This window comes from Pygocentrus nattereri, chromosome 30 (assembly GCF_015220715.1).
Source record: "Pygocentrus nattereri isolate fPygNat1 chromosome 30, fPygNat1.pri, whole genome shotgun sequence".
NCBI lineage: Eukaryota > Metazoa > Chordata > Actinopteri > Characiformes > Serrasalmidae > Pygocentrus > Pygocentrus nattereri.
The window spans coordinates 978,823-999,795 of NC_051240.1; the positions used below are offsets into that span (position 1 = coordinate 978,823).

At 40.4% G+C, this 20,973-nt stretch overlaps 1 protein-coding gene across 2 annotated transcripts in view; it reads left to right on the top strand.

Annotated features, from left to right (window-relative positions):
* abcc4 (ATP-binding cassette, sub-family C (CFTR/MRP), member 4) overlaps positions 1-20,430 on the top strand; it is a 45,913-nt gene extending 25,483 nt beyond the window's left edge. Inside the window, exons 15-30 of one of the 2 annotated variants that reach the window (XM_017712923.2) lie at positions 271-459; positions 1,899-2,036; positions 2,126-2,163; positions 2,358-2,485; positions 3,471-3,617; positions 6,898-6,977; positions 10,554-10,704; positions 10,855-10,974; positions 11,054-11,164; positions 11,786-11,886; positions 12,005-12,196; positions 12,349-12,594; positions 12,843-13,015; positions 13,207-13,312; positions 15,308-15,442; positions 18,316-20,430. In XM_017712923.2, coding sequence (XP_017568412.1) covers positions 271-459; positions 1,899-2,036; positions 2,126-2,163; positions 2,358-2,485; positions 3,471-3,617; positions 6,898-6,977; positions 10,554-10,704; positions 10,855-10,974; positions 11,054-11,164; positions 11,786-11,886; positions 12,005-12,196; positions 12,349-12,594; positions 12,843-13,015; positions 13,207-13,312; positions 15,308-15,442; positions 18,316-18,405 — 2,145 coding nt within the window. In that variant the 3' untranslated portion in view covers positions 18,406-20,430. Of the gene's footprint in view, positions 1-270; positions 460-1,898; positions 2,037-2,125; positions 2,164-2,357; positions 2,486-3,470; positions 3,618-6,897; positions 6,978-10,553; positions 10,705-10,854; positions 10,975-11,053; positions 11,165-11,785; positions 11,887-12,004; positions 12,197-12,348; positions 12,595-12,842; positions 13,016-13,206; positions 13,313-15,307; positions 15,443-18,315 lie in introns of those variants that run through there. The other variant, XM_037536501.1, reaches the window with a different exon arrangement.
* Positions 20,431-20,973: the final 543 nt, after the last annotated feature.

The window sequence follows — 20,973 nt, forward strand, 5'->3', positions numbered from 1 at the left end:
TATGTTATAGGCATTGTATTATTCTAATATCTTCGTTTTATATCTGTCTCCCTCTTGTGTGAGTGAATAAAATAATAAATGTCCATGTTGTTCTGTTGTCCCCTGGATTTTACCAACATTTCAGTCACTCTTTCCTTTCTCTTTCTGGGGTGTAGCTGATTTAAAAATATGTAGAATTTTTTATTTATTGTGGTAAACAATATTGTAGATGTCTCAAATCTTTATCCCTAACGCGCTCTCTCTCTCTCGCTCTCGCTGTTGCTCTTTCAGGGTCACATGGTGGCACAGGGCACATACTCAGAGCTGCTACGTTCAGGTGTGGACTTTACCTCTCTGCTAAAGAAGGATGAGGAAGAGGAGACTGGAGAATTTTTCCGCACTCGGACCCTCTCGCAGAACTCCGTTCGCTCACGCACCTCATCAGTGATGTCCGATAAAGATGATTCCGAGCAACTACCGGTATATGTCGTACAGATTCAGTTTTTCAGGTCTTCCAGCCAGTTTGTCAAGAGATAGTAAACTGATGCCAAATGTGATGAGTGATGCTGAAAGCGTTATTGCATTCATTTTATATAAGTACAGAACGAAAATGATCTTGAGCCTTGCTGTTATCAGCTCTCGCTGCCAGCATTCTATAGACGTGCTCTTCTACGTGATGCTGCATGGCATGATGCAGTGTCTTCTTTTTTTTGTTTGTTTGTTTTCCTTTTTTTCTCCTTTTTCTAGTTTGTAGCAATCGGGGTGTGTGTGTCGGTGTGTATCCAACCTCGTTTGTTATCCATCTGCTAGCCCTTTATCAGTGGTCACAGAGCTGCTCTTGGCTAGATTTTTTTGGGTGGTGGACCAGGAAGGTAGGAATACCGAAGTAAACCCCTACTTCTGTGCTTGATCGTATCGGAACCACACACACTATCATGCCACTACCATGTCAGTGTCACTGCTGGATTAAGAAGAGTTAACCACCCGAATAATATCTGATTATTGATTAAAGGGGAGTTTGTGCTTAGTGGACGTGTAAGATAGGTATGCATTAAGTATAAGGTTCATGTTGCTTTAAAGAAAAGAAAAAAAGCAGATGCAGTTTGCATGTGCCAGTGGCGCCATCTGGTGGCAGTCGAATTTTGGAAACTCCAAAAAGCTATTTCAGTATACAACAAAAGTACACCCTTGTTCAATAAAATCCCAGATGGATTTGAAGAGAAGACTCCAGTGTAGAAAGTCAGTGAACCAAAAGCGATGCAATTTCCAATTAAGACTAATTATTTGCTCCCTGTTTGGCCTGTGTGTAAATTACCAAGGCTCCATGTGGCAATATATTGTCTGAAAAATACTTTCAGTACTTCCCAATAACTGCTGTAGCTGTGCTTCGGCTTTTGTTTTGTAGTTTACTAGTGTTCTTGTACCATCAGCTTTTTCCATCAGCCCTGGTGAACTCTTAAACAAAAGCTGAAGCATAGCTATACCAGTTATTAGGAAGTATTGAAAGAGCTATTCTACCCTAACGAAAGGTTCAGCAGCCATGCTTGAAAGATAACAAAAAGCACAGTCTGCTATTTATGCAGTCATGCACTGAAAAAGAGATGGGCCAGTACTTCCAGCTTATCTTCAGAAATTGGCCTTTAGTCGATTTAAACTGAAATTGGTTATTTACTGTTTTTAGAAATATTAACTAGGGTAATATTCACTTTTGCTGCATACTGCATAAGACTTTGGTTTTGAATGGAGAAACCTTGTTTTATGAAAGTAAAATATGCACTGTAAAGTAAGGGTGAATTAATTTAACATGTTTTTGTCAGCTCAGTGTAAATATGTCTGTCTAAATGTTGAGTGGATGGTAATTTATATTAACCTCCTTTAACATGCACTAAACCTCAAACCCATCTCTCTATTATGAACAGGCAGAGCCTGTCCAGACCATGGCAGAGGAGAGCCGTTCTGAGGGGAACATTGGGGTTCGCATATATCTGAAATACTTGACTGCTGGAGCCAACATTCTTGTACTGGTCGGCTTCATACTGCTCAATCTGCTTGCACAGGTGAGACACAGTGCTGGAGCCCACGCTGATTTATTTGGGGGTTTTTTATGTGTTTAGTTGATTTTGTTAAATTCACTTTCCATTGGCAGGCGTCCTATATTCTTCAAGACTGGTGGCTTGCTTACTGGTGAGTGCCTCCTTCAAAAATGTTGAAGTCAAAACAGTTTTATTTTCACTACACCAGCACCTACAAAATGCTCCAGTTTGTCATGTTGTACTCTGTTGTACTTCAATAGAATTTTAGATTTTTTGTTGTCCTAAATCAGAGAATAGTAATGAGCTCTACAAGTTTTTTTCAGTAACTATGATCTGGATTAACAGGACTTCAGAGCAAGAGAAACTGGATATGCTCAACCGCAACCTTACCTTCACCAACAGCATTAACGGCAGTCTTGACCAGAATGTTACTCAACAGCTCTCTCTTGACTTTTACCTGGGCATTTATTCAGGTATACCCACTCATGTAAACATCTGTCTGATAAATTGTCTTGCAAAATCTTTGCAAAGTAAGTTTCATAATTTATATCTTGGGTCAACCATCCAGAGCAATGGACAGTGTAGAAAAGAGGTGAAGAAGAGGGTGCAGGCAGGATGGAGTGGGTGGAGACGGGTGTCAGGGCTGATGTGTGACAGAAGGATAGCAGCAAGAGTGAAAGGGAAGGTCTACAAGACAGTAGTGCGTGCTGCTATGATGTTTGGTTTGGAGACTGTGGCTCTGTCTAAAAGACAGGAGGCTGAGCTGGAGGTGGCGGAGATGAAGATGCTGAGATTTTTGTTGAGGGACAGTGAAGGTGGAGCAGTTTGGAGATAAAGCCAGAGAGGCCAGGTTGAGATGGTTTGGACATGTGTTGAGGAGGAATAGTGGATAAATTTGGCAAAGAATGTTGGAGATGGAGCTGCCGGGTAGAAGGAGAAGAGGTAGACCTCAGAGAAGGTTTATGGATGTAGTGAAGGTGGACATGGAGATGGTTGGTGTGAAAGTAGAGGAGGCAGTAGATAGGGCAAGATGGAGGCAGATGATCTGCTGTGGCGACCCCTAAAGGGAGCAGCCAAAAGAAGAAGAAGAAGAAGAAGAAGGGTTGTTGTAGTTAAAACTGACAGTTTTAAACCTAATTAAAACTGTGATGTTTTCTGCAAAGCTAACTAAAGCTAAATAGAATTACTGAAAAAAAACATTGTTTATTAAAATAATAACAGAATAGTTAGAATTGCTAAAATGGTTATAAACACTGGACTAACTGCTAAAAGAAAGCGATGCAGAATTGTGATTTGTGTGTAGGTGTGCTTAATAAACTGTGTGCTTAATAAACTGTGTGCTTAATAAACTGTGTGCTTAATAAACTGGCAGCTTGGTTTGTATGTTCTGTATTCTATATTTGAGTCATTATTGCAAAACCCAACTCGGAGGCAAACCTAACTGTTCTTTGTCATTAGGTTTGACTGTGGGCACCGTCATCTTTGGCTTCATGCGCAGTCTGATGATGTTTAATGCTCTGGTGCGCTCTGCTCAGACGCTCCACAACCGCATGTTCAATTGCATCCTGAGGACTCCTGTCCGCTTCTTTGACATAAACCCTATTGGTGAGTGCACAGTCACAGGGGTATTCTGGTGATGGATAACAGTTTGGTTTTGTTTTGTTGTTTTGGTTTGGTTCAGTTTGTTTTTGTTGTTTTTGTTTGTTTGTTTTGTGTGATTGCTGTTCTATTCTTGGGGCTTGACGAAAATTTTAAGCAAGACAATGAATATAACCAAAGCACTTTCCTCCATATCAGGCAACTGCGTAGTATGAAACTGAAGAGTTATTACTACGATTGGCCAGAAGAGAGCAATGGCGTCTAAGCAGTGTGATCTCTTGATCTGTTGAATGTTCCATTGCTTTGTTTGCATTTATAGAGCACTTCTTACAGGTGTCATTGCTTATTTAGTATGCAGGACTAAAAAGCGTGCGTAGTGGATTGTGCCGTTCTTGCACTATATGTACAGAATTTTGTAGACACCTTCTCATCCAGTATTCCTAAATCAAGGGCATTACTGTAAAGTTTCTCCTCAATTTGCTGCAGTGACAACCTCTTCTCTTCTAAAAAGGCTTTACCCCTGATGTTGGAACATTGCTGTAAAGATTTTATTGCATTCATCCACGAGAGCATTAGTGAGGTCAGGTACTGATGTTGGTTGGTAAGTTATAGATCACAAACTGCACTCCAGCTCATCTCACACGTTTTGGACAGTTTAGTTCAGCTGCTCCACAGCCCTCCCAGGTCTAGGTCGCTAGGTATTAAGCATGATTACCTTGGGTGTGTGTGGTTGCTATTCATTCAATTAGCAATGCTTTTTTTAATCTCTTTTAATCTCTTAGTGGAGAAGCCAAGTGTGCACAACTGAATGCCTCTGTCTGCAGTGGGTGCACTTTAAAGTACTCAAATTCACTAATGAGAGCGTGTCTGGGTACTTTTGTACATATGTAGTACTGCTATAATAATATAGTCTTACATGATATATATAAAACATCATAATAAGTATTATTGGTTAGTGTGCATTTATATATATATATATATACCCTATTTCATATATATACCCTATTTCATAAACTTTAACACACAGTGACAGCATAGTTTAACTGTGTTCCTCACAATTTATTTTTTCTTCATGAATATATACATATGTTTCATTGATTATTCAGCTATCCTCTGTGTCTCTCATTGGCATTTTGCTCCACAAGCAATTGATGTGTGACCAAAAGAATCACCTGCTGCAAAGTAAACTCGTTTTAGCTCTCTGTGTCATAGGCCCCCGATTTCCACACCTCTTTGATCAAGGGCCAGTACAAAGAGGAAGCAGGAGTGATTTGGTCTTAATAGTGTTTACTCTAGATTTCAGTATTTGCTCTGTGGAGTTGGGTCCACACATGAGTGTTCAGGGCATTAGCTTGCTTTCGGGTAGGAAGCATATGGATGAACGCGTCATGGGCAGGTGTGTGAGGAATTGTTAAAGAGGACAAACACTTGGCCAGCCTCCACACACTCAGAAGCTGGTTGGCAGGCCACCTTTTTTCTCTTCTTATCTGTATGAAATGAGGCTATGGATCGATAAGAATTCTTAGGAAAATCTGAACACATGACTAGAGAAAGACTTTATAATGCTATAGCTATTAAGGTTGTCTAAGATGAGTTTTGTTTTTTTTTTTTAAATGAATAGGTGGATTGATGAGGTTTTTGACCTGTTATACTCATGTCAGGAGACAAATGGAGGCATAAACTCTGCGCCTAATTCAACTCTGTTGTAACACATAAATAAGTTGATGATTGATATTTCATGCCTGTATCTGCTGATACCCTTAAATTATATGAATTATTTCACAAGAAAAAACATGTGGATGATAATAGTTTAGATTAAAGAGATGATGATAAATTGTTGTATTCATATAATGCTTTTCAAAACTTGTAAATTCTCCTCTAACATGAGCTAATTTACATCTAACAACACGTGGACATAATTGTAATATTGAACCAATGCCAACATGATTCTTTCAAGCAGTTTTCTGCTGATTCTGTTGTTTGTTTGTCAGTCATTTGCTTATATGTGTGTACTTTTACATAGAGCTTTATATGCATGACTTTGGCTGTGAGTCGTCCTTCATCAAGGTGAAAGATTCACCTTTGCCTTAGTTGTTTACTGTCTCCTACATCTTCAGTAGTATATCCCCTATGTCAGAACTTTGGTCTCACCCACAATGTTTGATTGCATCTGCTAATGGCTTAATAGTCACACGGTCCACAAGTGTTGGCGATAATGGAGGACCATGTCTTCGCTTTACAGGACAAAAGGCAGCTGATATGGCTGCTTCTGATTGCGTGGCACACCGCAGGCTAATCAATCAAACATACAAGGGTCCAGAGAAAACGGCCTAGTCTTTGTAAGTGGTTTTAAGCCTCTGAAGAGTAAATGGCCATGAGTATGGTTCCATGTGTTGATTTCCACATGACTTGCTCCTCTTTTGACCAGCTTATCGGGGTGTTCGTGGTGATAATATGAGCAAAGAAGCGTTTTACATGTCTCAAAAGCCTTGCTACTTTATGGTTGTCGAGGAAACAGCCGGAGCCCATTACTCTGGCCTTGTATCAGTAGCAGTTGTACAAGGGGGTACAATGTGAGAATTAGAAGTGATTATTAGTCCTATGGCTTAAAGAAAGCTTGTGAAAATGATTTATCTGGCTGGGTAAAAGAGTTGAGGCTGCCATTAACTATACTGCACCACAGCATGGCAGCCACAAGCAGCAGCTTGAACCAGTACATCCTGTATTTGTTTTCATCTCTCTTTGTGAACAGTCATTTATCGACATCAGTGTGCACAGATGTGGTTTTTCTCACTAACACTATCCAAGCCCTCACTTGTGTAATTTCTTTCTTTGTCATGTGTATAATTATTGACACCTTTTGACAAGGTGCAGTGAAAGTGTTCAATGTGTTGTTTAATATATGTCCAAGTTAACTCTATACCAACCTGCTGAATTTAGATTACTGTACATTCATTATTGTATGACCAGCCCTTGACACATGACCAAAACATTTTGTGCAATGCTTTTGTTCACCTTCTGAGCAGTCCCCCATTTCCATTCCTTTTTTTTTAAATTATTATTATTATTATTGTGTAGCAGATAGTTTTGTAGGGGAAAGGGTCTAAATCAGGTTATATTATACTATATCAGATAAGATAATTCAAAACAATGTCTCCCACACTTACTACAGCACTAATTAATAGCTGTAAGCTGTTTTGTTTATTGATTTATCAAGATATATTAACTTTGATAGCTTGAAGTTTTGTTTACGAGATTTGACTTCATTTTTTCTGCTGTTCACCAGGAAGAATCCTGAACCGTTTCTCAAAGGACATTGGACACTTGGACTCATTACTTCCCTGGACATTTGTGGACTTTATCCAGGTAACTATAGTGTGTAGGTGTTTGCATCTGCATGGAAAAGTTACCCTTCACTGACTCAGTATAATAAAGTAACTGCAAGCAGTTAAAAGACCGTTATTAGTCCCACAACGGGGAAATTTCACCTCCGCCTAACCCATCCATGAAGTGAAGCACCACATACACACTAGTGAGCACACACACTAGGGGGCAGTGAGAACACTTGGCCGGAGTGGTGGGCAGCCCTATCAACCTGCAACCTGGGCAGCATTTGGGGGTTAGGTGCCTCGCTCAAGGACACTTCAGTCACGTGGTGTCAGCTCTGGGAATTGAACCGGGGACCTTCCGGTTACAGGGCCAGTTCCCTAACCTCCCCATGACTGACATACTGGGCTCGAACCCGTGATCTTCGGTTTACAAGACCAACACCTTGCCACTTGGCCATCACACCTCAGTTGTAAGTGATGCCCTGGAACAAAACACTGACTTCCCTAAAGAACCATTTTTTTTTTTTTTTAATAGATTTCTAAATTTGGCATGAGTAAAGGTTCTATACTATTTTAAGGGTTCTCCCTACAAACCACAATCTTGAATAAATGGAACAGTAAATGTTACCATCAGAACATTCAGGAAATGCATGTGAATTTTGATCCCTCAGATAGCACTGCATTAAAAACTGGTGTCCATATTATCACTTTTAGGCATATTTTCTAACTCCAAGCTGGATAAACTTGAATTCTTAATGGATTTAAGCATAGCAGGTGATGTGTATCTGTGTAATGAGGGAGGGTGTGGCCTAAGGAGGTCAACACCCGATATAAAGGTGTGCATAATTATTAGGCAGCTTTTTTCTTCAGGCAAAATGGGCCAAAAAAGAGATTAAACTGACTCTGAAAAGTCAAAAATGACCAAAAGTCTCTCAGAGGGGTGCAGAACTCTTGAAATTGCTGAGATATTGGGGCGAGATCACAGAACCATCAAACGTTTTGTTGCAAATAGTCAACAGGGTCGCAAGAAACGTGTTGAGAAAAAAGACACAAATTAACTGCCAAGGATTTGAGAAGAATCAAGCGTGAAGCCACCAGGAACCCATTATCTTCCAGTTCTGTCATATTCCAGAACTGCAGCCTAGCTGGAGTATCAAGAAGTACAAGATGTTCAGTGCTCAGAGACGTGGCCGAGGTAAGGAAGGCTGAAACCCACCACCACTGAACAAGACACACAAGCTGAAGTGTCTAGGCTGGTCCAAGAAGAATCTGAAGACAGATTTTATGGACTGATTAAATGAGTGACTCTTGATGGAGCAGATGGATGGGCCCATGGCTGGATCAGTAACGGGACAGAGCTCCACTTCGAGTCAGACGCCAGCAAGGTGGAGGTGGGGTACTGGTATGGGCTGGTATTATTAAAGATGAACTGGTTGGACCTTTTGGGGTTGAAGATGGGCTCAAAATCAACTCCCAAGCCTAATGCAAGTTTTTAGAAGACACTTTCTTGTCTTCTTGCGTCTTTCAAAAAGACGATGACTTTTATGCAAGACATGCTCCATCACATGCATCCAAGTACTCCTCTGCATTGCTCACCAGTAAAGGCGTTAAAGATGAAAAACCTATGACGTGGCCCCCTTCCTCACCTGACCTGAACCCAACTGAGAACCTGTGGGCAGTTCTTAAACGGGAGATTTACAGTGAAGGAAGGCAGGACACCTCTCTGAACAGGGTCTGGGAGGCTGTGGCTGCTGCTGCACAAAAAGTTGATCATCAACAGATCAAGAAACTGACCGACTCCATGAATGGAAGGCTTATCACTGTTACTGAATAGAAGGGTGGCTGTATTGGTCACTAGTTTTTTTTTTTGTTTTGTTTTTTTTGTTTTTTCTCAGAAATGTTTATTGGAAAGTTTTGGGTTGTTTATAATTCTCACTTGAACAGATGAAAATAAAGTGAGATGGGAAAATGTTTTTCATTTAGCTGCGTAATAATTCTGCACCATCATAGTTTCCCAATAATTGTGCACATATAGATATTCACCTTAGAAAGCCAAAACATCACTTTTACTTTCTTAAACATTCATGTTTGAGGTTTATTAACATTTTTTGGGTTAACCGAGAGCGCTGTAGCTGCTCATTAATAAAAATAATCCTCAAAAATAAGACTTGCCTAATAATTGTGCCCACAGTGTATATAAAATAAACAATAAAATGTACAAGGCTAAGCATCAAATATTGTGTTTTTGTACAGCTTTCAATTGAATACAGGTCACACACAAATTATGAATCACAGTTTTTTTTTTTTTTAGCATTTTACATACTTTCTTGAAAGGTTTTTAGAAGCTTTACATTACGTGTAGGTTTTTTAAACTTTAAAAACTTTTTCTTCCTGCTCACATATCTCATTCACAAAAATAGTTCTCAAAAGGACATCCTTTAAAAGGTCCTTTAGGGAACCAAAACGTATTCCTCTCTGGCATCGGGTAAAGAACCCTTTTTGGCATCTTTGTTTTTAAGAGTGTAGATCAGCTTATTCCCTGGCAACAGAGAATGTGGTCAGCATGTCTCTCTGGAAGACAAATACCACTTCATGTCCACAAAGTGCCATTGTCTGCCACTTGACAGACTAAATAAAAAAAAGTACAATAGTCTTCCATTAAAGCGCTTTTCATTCTGTCAGGAAAGGGGATTCCTTTTTCTCTTTCGGTGGCAAACGCACTGAAAGGACTTTACCATCTTGACTATTGTCACTCATCCTTTTGGGGGCCTTTCCCACTGTCTTTTTCTCACTATTCTTCTCATTATTAGCTGCTTTAGTGTGAAGGCAAAACAGAGAATCTATAGACAATGACTAAAGCTATCAAGACGCCCTTGTAGGTAGAAGGGCTTTGAGTTTTTCCTTGCGTTTGTGGGTAGACCCACTGCCCTCAAATGCTTGGGCCTTTAAACACAGTCTATTCCCATTCTACCCTCATTTGTCACCCGTTTTGTCAAAAGCGTGACCCCTGACTTGGCTCACTGGGTTTTACTAAGAAAGATGGGACAGCTATTTCTGTGCCACCCAAGGAGAGTCCGTTTTACTTTGTCTCATGCTTAGCAGCGTGAACAGCTTCGCAGATGTTCTAACCAAGCCAGTGGTTTGGAATAGAAGCTTCTAGAGAAAGAGTTCACTTCAGACTTACTGTGGGGGGGGCCTTGTATGGAGAGTTCCCATACCATGAGCAGAAGCGTTGAATGGACAACAAGAAACCATCACTAGCTAAGAAAAAGCTTTTTGTCTTTTTGTGGTGCACCAAAACGTGGGGTCATCTTTACTTCAGTTACATGATGCCAGAGTTTGCTAACATGCAGTATGTTGACATGATTATATGTTTGAAGAGGGGAGAAAGAGTGGGAGGTAAGAAAACCATCAAAACCATTGGAGATACCTTTATTAGATGGAGACCAGCAGAAAGTGTCAAGTCATGGTGTAATATTCTGTGGGGTTTTGTAGAAGGCCCTGAAGTGGCTGTGGGTGAAAGCTTTAACACTAGGGAGCTCTTCAGAGTGCTGTTAACAACTCAGCAGTTGACCACCATGACAAAGAGCTTATACAGTATCTCTCTTGCTAGGTGTTTTTGCAGATTATAGGTGTCATCGCTGTGGCTGCTTCAGTCATCCCGTGGATTATGATCCCTGTGCTGCCCCTGCTTATAGTCTTCCTGTTCCTGCGGCGCTACTTTCTGCAGACCTCCCGTGATGTCAAACGCCTTGAATCGACTAGTGAGTGTCTTTAATTGGCTATTACGGCGTATTGTGAAATATAGAATATATGTATATAGAATATAATAAGGGATTTATAGAATAGAATTCAAATGGGTTATAAGAAAAGATCCACCAGTGTTTGTATGTGTGTCATGTGCTTTCTTCAAGCTCGAAGCCCTGTATTTTCCCACCTGTCGTCCTCACTGCAAGGCCTTTGGACTATTCGTGCCTTCAAGGCTGAGGAAAGGTTCCAGCAAACCTTTGATGCTCATCAGGATCTGCACTCAGGTTTGCTAAAGAGTTCCAGGGCTTAATTCTATAGTTTTCAGTCAAACAGAAATGTAATCTTGAACGTGTGCTTCTACAGAGGCTTGGTTTCTGTTCCTGACTACATCACGCTGGTTCGCTGTGCGCCTGGATGGAATGTGTTCCGTGTTTGTTACCATCACTGCCTTTGGATGCATTCTGCTGAGACACAGTGAGAAATCTTCCATTATCAGTCTGTACTATAAAGCCTCAGAGTCCTTTTGAATATTATTTGAGTATTTGCCAGGCAGCATAATATAGGCATCACAATCATGAAATTTTACCTAATGATTGCCATATATATTTGTGATTAACAATTTAACTGTGTTTTCGTTCATTGTACGCAATTGTTGAACTATAAGTCTAAAGTGGCAACGTTGGTGGGTGGTTTTTTTTTTTTTTTTTTTTTTTTTTTGCTACCTAGTTGTTGATAATTAGACACAGCTCAAATAAAAAAAATACTCACTGCTGCCCTCTAAAGGCGCTGAGTCAGAAGTTTTTATTGTTTTTGGAAGATCTGTTGTGTTAATTCTCTCTTATCTTCATATATTTATCTCAAACAAATATGCCAAATTTTTTTGCGATCAGCTCATATAATTACACTCAGATGATGTAATAATTGTGACAGGTCTAGCACAAGACTATTTTTAAAATCTGTCCCAAGTGCTTTCTGGACTGATCGGTTTCAGTGGAGAAGTTAGGCCAAGAATCCTGTCTTGTCTTGCATGTTTTTGTGTGTTTTTGTTAATATGACTGGGACAGTACTGATGCCATTCTGGCCTCTGTCTGTCAGATCTGGAGGCAGGCGCTGTAGGCTTGGCCTTGTCATATGCAGTCACCCTGACAGGTATGTTTCAGTGGGGTGTGAGACAGAGCGCTGAAGTGGAGAACATGGTAAGCACTTCCTTTAGTAGCCTTTGAGTGAACACAGTGTGGTGTTTAAGGCAAAAGAGAAGGTGTGAAAGTTCTTGTAAGACTGATCCATAACCTCTGTGCTTCTATGTGCATTTAGATGACTTCTGTAGAGAGAGTGGTGGAATATACTGAGCTCGAGAGCGAAGCACCATGGGAAACACAGAAACGACCTCCTCCTGAATGGCCTAGTCAGGGCATGATCACCTTTGACCGGGTCAATTTCTCCTACAGTTCTGATGGGCCTGTGGTCCTCAAAAACATGACAGCAATGTTTAGACCCAAAGAGAAGGTAAGTCAAATAAAGCACCACTAATTGTTATAGACTTCAGGTGTTTCTTAATATAGTGCATCCATTAGCATCTATTAAGCTTTGCTGTTGACCATTCCTGTCTTTGGTTTAGCACTAGCTAATCTTTCCTGTCTGTTCCTTGCATTGTTAAGGTTGGTATCGTTGGTAGGACTGGTGCTGGAAAGAGCTCTCTGATCTCTGCACTGTTCCGCCTGGCAGAGCCGGAGGGCAAGATCTATGTGGATGGCATGTTGACCTCTGAGATTGGCCTACATGACCTACGCCAGAAGATGTCCATCATCCCACAGGATCCTGTGTTATTCACTGGCACAATGAGAAAGAACCTGGACCCCTTCAACGAACATTCAGACGAGGCCCTGTGGAACGCTTTAGAGGAGGTACACACAAAAACGGCAGAATATTCTCCCCAGTCATATTTGTCAAATTTGTGCTATCCCTAGGAGGATATGTGGTTCTCATCTAGGTGTATAACTATGCAAATATAAACACATGCATACAACTTCACTAATAAGCATGTGCTCACTCACAATTGGATTAGAAGCTTGAGCCCAGGGATGTACGTTATAATTACAGAAAGTCCATTTCGTGTGTATGTATGTTTAAATACCCATGTGTACACTCTCAGGTTCAGCTAAAATCTGTGGTAGAGGAGTTGCCCAGTAAGCTGGAGACAGTTCTGGCTGAATCTGGTTCTAACTTCAGTGTTGGCCAGCGGCAGCTTGTTTGTCTGGCCAGAGCCATCCTGAGGAAGAACCGCATCCTCATCATTGATGAGGCCACAGCTAACGTCGATCCAAAGTAAGAGCCAGTAGCATTTTGCATTTTACCACAAACCCTTCGTGCTCATTTTTGTTGAGTTTTAATATACCTAGTAACTGTATACCTGTGCAAGTGATTACACAAGATCTTGTGGTGCACTATATGAATTACACTATCATTCACCCATGTTTTATCTCTGAAAGCTGTGGTTGTGTGCCTGCATTTTACAGAACAGATGAGCTCATTCAGAAGACCATTCGGGAGAAGTTCCAGGAGTGCACTGTCCTCACCATCGCACATAGACTGAACACAATCATAGACAGTGACCGCATACTGGTGAGTGGCAAAAAGCACTGACATAGATTCTGGCCTTTAGCATGCACCTTATGCTTACAGATACCATGCAGGCCTAACTGAAAGCCAAATGTTCTTTAAAAGACACCTTTGAATGGAATAACTCTATTATGGAGAGTTACAGAATTAAGTGATCTTCATACAGACTATTAATTTCACCTTAAAACAAATGAGCAGCATCAAATGATTGCTGACTTCCTAGACAAAAGACTGCACATTGATGGCAGCCTAGCAGTGGAAGCATAATGCCATTAATGTGCATTATGCCTTATCTGCCACATGTTTATAGTGTAATATAGCAACCATTGTGCTTTGTGTTGACATCAGCTGTTTCCCTCACTACCGCAGCAAGCAGCGGGAAATACAAACATTAAAAAGCTGTCTGTGTGCCAGAACAAGTAGGCTGGAAAGAGTGGGCAGAGAAACAAGAAAGAAAGTCATTCCAGTAGTGACGGATATTGGCAAGTTGTGGTTGCTACGTCAGAACTTGATTCGGTGTCATTGATGTAGAGGATGTTTAAAGCTTTTTTTTTTCTTCATTTTTTTGTGAGTTACCGAGCAGTTTGTCAATTATACTGCTTGAAGTTCATAGTAATGTATTGTTGTAATCTTTATACTGCTACTAATAAGCACAGATAATGCAACATATCACCGTTGTCGGAAGAAAAACTTGTAGTGTCTTTTTTTTTTTTTTTTTTTCTTAGTTTTTGACATAATCTGAAAATGCCTGTTACCCTTTACGTTGAGTGTACATTTAATGAAGAATGGACCAAAAGAAACAAAGCCCAAAATGGAAAAACTCTGGTTCCATTGACTTACACTAAAAGTAAATTAGTATTTGTCGTGTTCAGGTAAAAAGGAAAACACAGCAGTAGAATCTCCTTCTGTGTTCTCAGTCACAGTCTGTCAGGACCAGTTTGTTGTTGAGGGAGCAAACAAATATGGATAAATATGAATAAATATGAGGTTAGCTTTTAGCCTAGCATAGACACCAACCTTTTAGCCTAGCATAGGAAACAAAAATTAAGCACAGTTTTATTGGGCCCTGAAAAGCCTTTAATTTAGGTAGGATTAGGGTTAGAAAACAGTACTGAATGTGTATTTGTATATTGTTGTGTTCTGTTTTTAGTACTTTGCACAATGCACATATTTTAGGCTCGGTTCAGTAAATTATTAAAATTGAAGAGACATTCCAGAATAATAAGCCACTGTTAACCTACAAAATAGATTTCCTTGAGTTTTACTTAAGTATTAAGATCTTCTAAGCAAAGTATCCTTAGCGGATCTCCTTTTTAACACACATTTACTGTTTATTTGCTGAATTTAACATACTGGAAAAATAAGCATAAAACATAAAATGTGGCCCGTGCAAAAGCACAATGTATATTTGGTCTTTTTTCCTTTATGTTAAACTAAATCAGTCAGAATTTTTAATTACACAATGCCCATCTCTACTTTTACTGAAGGTTACTGTTTACAGACAATGGAGTCTGTTTTGACTTTAAACCAGAATTTTGGCAAACACTGGAAGTGCTGTCTTCTGCCCTGTCTTTGTTGACTCTGACTTAAACTGTAGTAATACACAGATATGCTGACTCAGACTGGCTCATGCTACTTTCAATAATTTCTCTTTCTTCTGTGGTCAATTCAGTGTCACCCACAATGTGGCTGTGTAATTAGCTAAACCATAGCACACCTCCCTCACCCCAAACTCACACCTCATGTAATTATTGTTTACTCACATACATACCTATTCTGACTGACGCTATTACAGCTTTACTGGCTTACCCACTGCTGTAATTACTGTTGGTCAAGGTCTGAAACAAGGGGCATAAACCCTGACACCTGATGTGAATACTGACTCTTGAACGGTGCTAACATTACAAATTTCATGTCTGTATATAAATAATTAGTCCACCACTGCGTATATTAGAGGGTCTCGCTTAAAGTAAGTGAAATAAGGGTCCTTGCTTGCAGGTTCTCGATGCGGGCCGGATCCATGACTATGATGAACCTCATGTCCTCCTCCAGAACCAGGATGGAATCTTTTACAAGATGGTGCAACAGACAGGAAAGGCGGAGGCAGCCTCCCTAAAGCAGCTGGCAAAACAGGTACAAACAACAGCAGCACACAGTCATGCTTCATACTACATACGCAGTCATGCAGTTCTTAAACATTCTAACATAGATATACGTACTCTCACTTATTCACACACTCACATACACTATATTTCCAAAAGTGTTCAGTCACCCATCCAAATCTTTGAATTCAGGTGTGCCAGTCACTTCCATGGCCACAGGTGTATAAAGCCGAGACCCTCGGCCTGCAGACTGCTTCTACAGACATTAGTGAAAGAATGGGTCGCTCTCAGGAGCTCAGTGAATTCCAGCGTGGTACCGTGATCGGACGCCACCTGTGCAGCAAGTCCAGTCGTGAAATTTCCTCTCTACTAAATATTCCACAGTCAACTGTCAGTGGGATTATAACAAAGTGGAAGCAATTGGGAACGACAGCAACTCAGCCACGAAGTGGTCGGCCACGTAAAATGACAGAGCGGTCAGCGGATGCTGAGGGGCATAGTGCACAGAGGTCAGCGACTTTCTGCAGAGTCAATCACTACAGACCTCCAAACTTCATGTGGCCTTCAGATCAGCTCAAGAACAGCGTAGAGAGCTTCATGGAATGGGTTTCCATGACCAAGCAGCTGCATCCAAGCCTTACATCACCAAGCACAATGCAAAGCGTGGAATGCAGTGGTGTAAAGTGCCGCCACTGGACTCTAGAGCAGTGGAGACGTGTTCTCTGGAGTGAGTGAATCATGCTTCTTCATCTGGCAATCCGATGGATGACTCTGGGTTTGGGGGTTGCCAGGAGACGGTACTTGTCTGACTGCCTTGTGCCAAGTGTAAAGTTTGGTGGAGAGGTGATTATGGTGTGGGGTTTTTTCAGGAGTTGGGCTCGGCCCCTTAGTTCCAGTGAAAGGAACTCTTAATGCTTCAGCACCAAGAGATTTTGGACAATTTCATGCTCCCAACTTTGTGGGAGCAGTTTGGGGATGTCCCCTTCCTGTTCCAAAGTAAGGTCTTTTCATCCAACATCCGTGTCTGACCTCACAAATGCGCTTCTGGAAGAATGGTCAAAAATTCCTATAAGCAAGAGTTGAAGCTGTTATAGCTGCAAAACAGCTGTGGGCCGACATCATATTAAACCCTATGGATTAAGAATTGGATCTCTCTCAATTTCATATGTATGTGAAGGTAGACGAGCGAATACTTTTGGAAATATAGCGTACGTACATACCTTTATACACTGTAACACATGCACCAAATCTATACAATACAAACATAAGCTCCCCTGGCCACAAAAATTGTCGCATGCATAATTTCTTCTTTAATACGTGGTTAGTCACCTAGTAGCCTTGATGATGCCAATTCTGTCAGGTAAGGATTACACCACTCTCTTGAGAACAGACAGTGCCCACAGATGTTTGCAGATGCAAAAGTAGAAATAAACCTTAAGGACTACACTAGTCTCTGTTTTAGCCCATTCATCCACTAACTTTGCGCTTCTAGTGTCTCAGCAGAACAGTGATATTGCCACATTCCTGGATGACACTGTAGGGTATATATATGACTGGTTATACAGACATAATGGAACACTGGTACAGTTTCACTGACCAGAATGCCTCAGTCCCAATTCTCAATTTGGAACAGTGAAATGCTCAAATAGCCTCACACATACGCGGATTGACACCTGCACTTAGTTCATAGAATAGACAGGAAGACTGGTATAATCCTTAAGGGCTGGATATGTGCTCTGGCATTTGTGTAGGTTCTGCCAAAAATACTTAAGCATAACATGTACTACAAACATGTTTGCTTCATTTGAGGTTGGGTATTATTTGGGATTTGTCCCTCCCCAAGCGCTACCCGACAGCCAATCAGGCATCAGCCGGTGATTTACACAACGCATAGTTGAAATTTTGATAAAGTGCACATCATGGCCTCTGCAAATCTTGAGCTACACTTGCCTGTGATCCCTTCCTCTGTGTCATGCCACAGATGTGTTTATATGCATCTTTGCAGTAGTATAAATTGGCCTGTACCTGAGAGGATTGACATTGTTATTAAGGCAAGGCGATACGTAACCAAGTATTAGAAAAGTGATGATGCATTTGGCAATTTTTTTTGTCCAGTGAGTTTATTTGCACATACATGCACACAAACATGAACCCTCTGCTCCAACTGAAAACATAACCATGGTGCTTCCCCTCCTGCACAAACAACAAACAGCATGTCCTCTTTTCTCATGTCCTGTTCTCTGTGCCACATGTGCCCATGCCAGAAATGCACAAAACTCAGCATTTCAAAGAGCCTTGGCCATTGTGCCCTTCATCCGTATCAGTTTCTACCACTGCACTGGCAGGCTGATGGGGGTTATTGTAGGAGCCTTTCTCCCCCCTCGTTCTCTCTCTGGATCAGGTTCCCCTTTGCCTCCCTCACCGCTGAGCTCATTCATTGAGCTGGCCCTCTGGAGCTGACCGGTGGGCTTTCAAACACACATCACCTGATACCGCACCACTCTGCCTTTGTGCCTTTTGAATGCAAGCTCAATTGGGAGTATATCTGATAGTATGGCCAACTGTTTGTCGGTTGCTATTTGTGTCGTCGGGACTTTTTCTTTTCCATCCGAAAAAGAAATGGAACGCCAGGTGTCTTTTTGTCTGTCGACTTCTTTCTCAGCCAATCAGTGCTCACAGATACAATGTAAGGTTTTCATTTCTGCAAAATAATGATATTAAAGAAGGGGGAATTTTGTGACCATTCGCTGGTCTATTGTGCATGTTCTCATGTTTAGAAATGCTTTGTCATTTGACAAAGGAAACGGGAGGTATGTTTCATCTCCTTCCAAGTCTTCTGAAAGGACCTTGTGCATCTCCTTATCCATGTAACAATCCCCCATGCTTTCTCTCCTCTGTCCGCAGGCGTATATGAACTGCAGTCGGCCCAACCTGTCCAATGGTCTGACCTCTAGCAAAGAGGCTAGCCTGGTTATCTTCGAAACGGCCCTGTAAGGGCCTAGTGGCCGCTGCTCAAGGGTTGCCCACTACACATCTCTCTATGGAGCCATTGGAGGCATATCTTTGCCCTATCCACAACACTCACCCCTCTTCACGGACAGGATTAAAACAGAGGGACAACGCACACCCAGAGTACACAGGCTCATGCTGGATACATACATACCTGAGCTTGAGAGAGGAAAAGGCTCATCAAGAGAATAATCAACCAAGATCAAGGCTGTCCTGCACTTCTCCAGGCATTAGATTGTACCTTCTAAACCAGCACTCTGACTACTTGTAATGATTTCACTGCTCACTTTAGTGATGCGTCAAAGTATGTGCCTTATCATCTACCAGGATTGCCTGAGATGTGCTGAGATTTTATATAGCCAAAGTTCCCAGGGAATTAAGCTCTTTCATAGAAGCAGATAGCAGCCTCTTCAACTTAATATTAACTGCTTCTTTCATTATGCTGTTGCCTTCAGTCCCCTGACTATATAGTTAATGGTATTGCTGGATATTTTTTTACTGCTTGTAGAAGCATTATTTATTACTATTATTATTGCTTTTGAAATATGTATTTCTTTAAATTTCGTTAAATTCTGTCAAAAGGTGACTTTTTTTTTTTTTATCTAAAACTAGTCCAAGCCAGACTAGTCCTAAGTCCTAGTCCTACTAAATAAGTGCACTGTGGTAAATCAACATTTTTAAGTATACAGTCCACAAGAAAACCTTGAAATGTTTTGATGGGATCACAGTACCCTCTGATTATTACTGTGGCCTTGTGACCGAATGGAAGTAAAATGTAAAACAGAGAATATTTCAGGAAGAGCTTGTTCTTCAACATCTTTACCATCTAGTCCATCTCTCAAAAAAATCAATCACTGGGATAGAAACAATGGCACAGTAGGCATTCCTTAGTTCGTTCTGGCCCAACTCATTAGACACACTTACAAATCACCAGCATAGGGCGTCCTTTGTCTTGTAACTGTGTCTATGATTCTCATGTGCTGCCTTTTTGCTCAGGATAAATGTCCAAGAATGACCACTCTCTTCTACAGTGCTTTTTATTAGACACTGGACCCCACATACTAAGTAAATATATAAATATACATAAATATTGTACACTTTTTGTGTCTAGTTTCAAAATTACATTTCAGAGTGATAGTGAATCTAGAATTATTTTTCCTGATAACGTCTATTTGATGCTGTATTGTATCCGTGCTAAAAAGAAAAACCAAATATCTGTTTACATTTGTCCAAAAATTTTATTTAGCTCCCAAGACGCAGAATATGCTTTTTTCTTTTTTTTCTTTTACAAGTGAGAATAATTTTAATCACGTTAATATCCACCGATGGAACCGTTTTTTTTGTTTTGTTTTTTTTGCTAGTTTGTGCCTTAAAGACTGTTCCATAAGATGCCCGTGTTGTGTGTTTTCTGTTGAAAACACTGTTCAGTAGCTGATATCATTATTGGGATTTGTGAATTTGAAAGGGACAGCAGGTATGAAAATGTACAAAGGTTTGTGCCTTTATTGTGAGCTAGTTTGCTCAGCTGTTGCACTACCAGTCTTCCTCTTAATCCTCTATGGGTTGACTTGAACAGGACCAAATTATTTTCTTTGTCTTGATTATTTGTATATTTTTGAAGAGAGTGCCTGTTGAAGAGAAATGATTGTTATTCAGTACAGTTCGTTTTTAGAACATTGGACGTCATCAGGCAAAGTTTTTGATGTTGAAGATTACTGCGTACAAAATTATTTGAACTGTCCAATTATTTCTGCTCAGGTTGGCATAAATGAGACAGAAACTGAATCCTCAAGCAGCTCACTTTCAACCACAAAATCTCTGATTAATTGTTGCACTGGGTCAGCCTACCTGGAGTTTTCTCTGCTGAAAGTCTTGCTTGTATTATAGACTGTATCAATGCAATTGTCTGTCCTGTGTTCTTATTTTGTGGAAAATTCTTTGGTTAATGTTTAAACATACACATTATTAAAAGGGGCAATGTGCAGTTTCTTGCCTGTGCATGACAACAAAGTGTAAACGAATTTAGTGGTTATCTTGAAACTTCTTGTGAGCCAGCTTAGTGTTTGAGCCTACATGAACGAGCACAGATGACTGTGTGCTCATGTGTCACAAAAAGCATAATATTTGTTCATTTCATTTTTGCAGATTTGTAGAGCTGTCACTATTGACCGCATTAGTAATTAAGAAACTGATTATGCTGAGGATTAATCAAGAGATCTGCAGTTTTGTTCTGTTTTTAGGTTTAATTGACCTATATACTAGGCAGAGCCTATTTAAAATTTCCCAAATAATTAAATGAAAAAAATAAAAAGAGAGCCCTTGAAAACGTTTCATAAAGAAATGAAGAAATGTGTTTGTCTCTTTCACAGTAAGCACTTACTATAAGAGAGAGCAGCAGGAGAATTTAAAATATCCATTATCGGCGAAACTTTCAACACCAGCAAATTCTGTTTAAATGCTTTTTGTGTCATTTTTTTCTTTAATGCCAAGATCTTAAATACTGCTTTTAACCCTTTGTTTTATCACTCACTGTGTATAATTGTACAGGGGTTT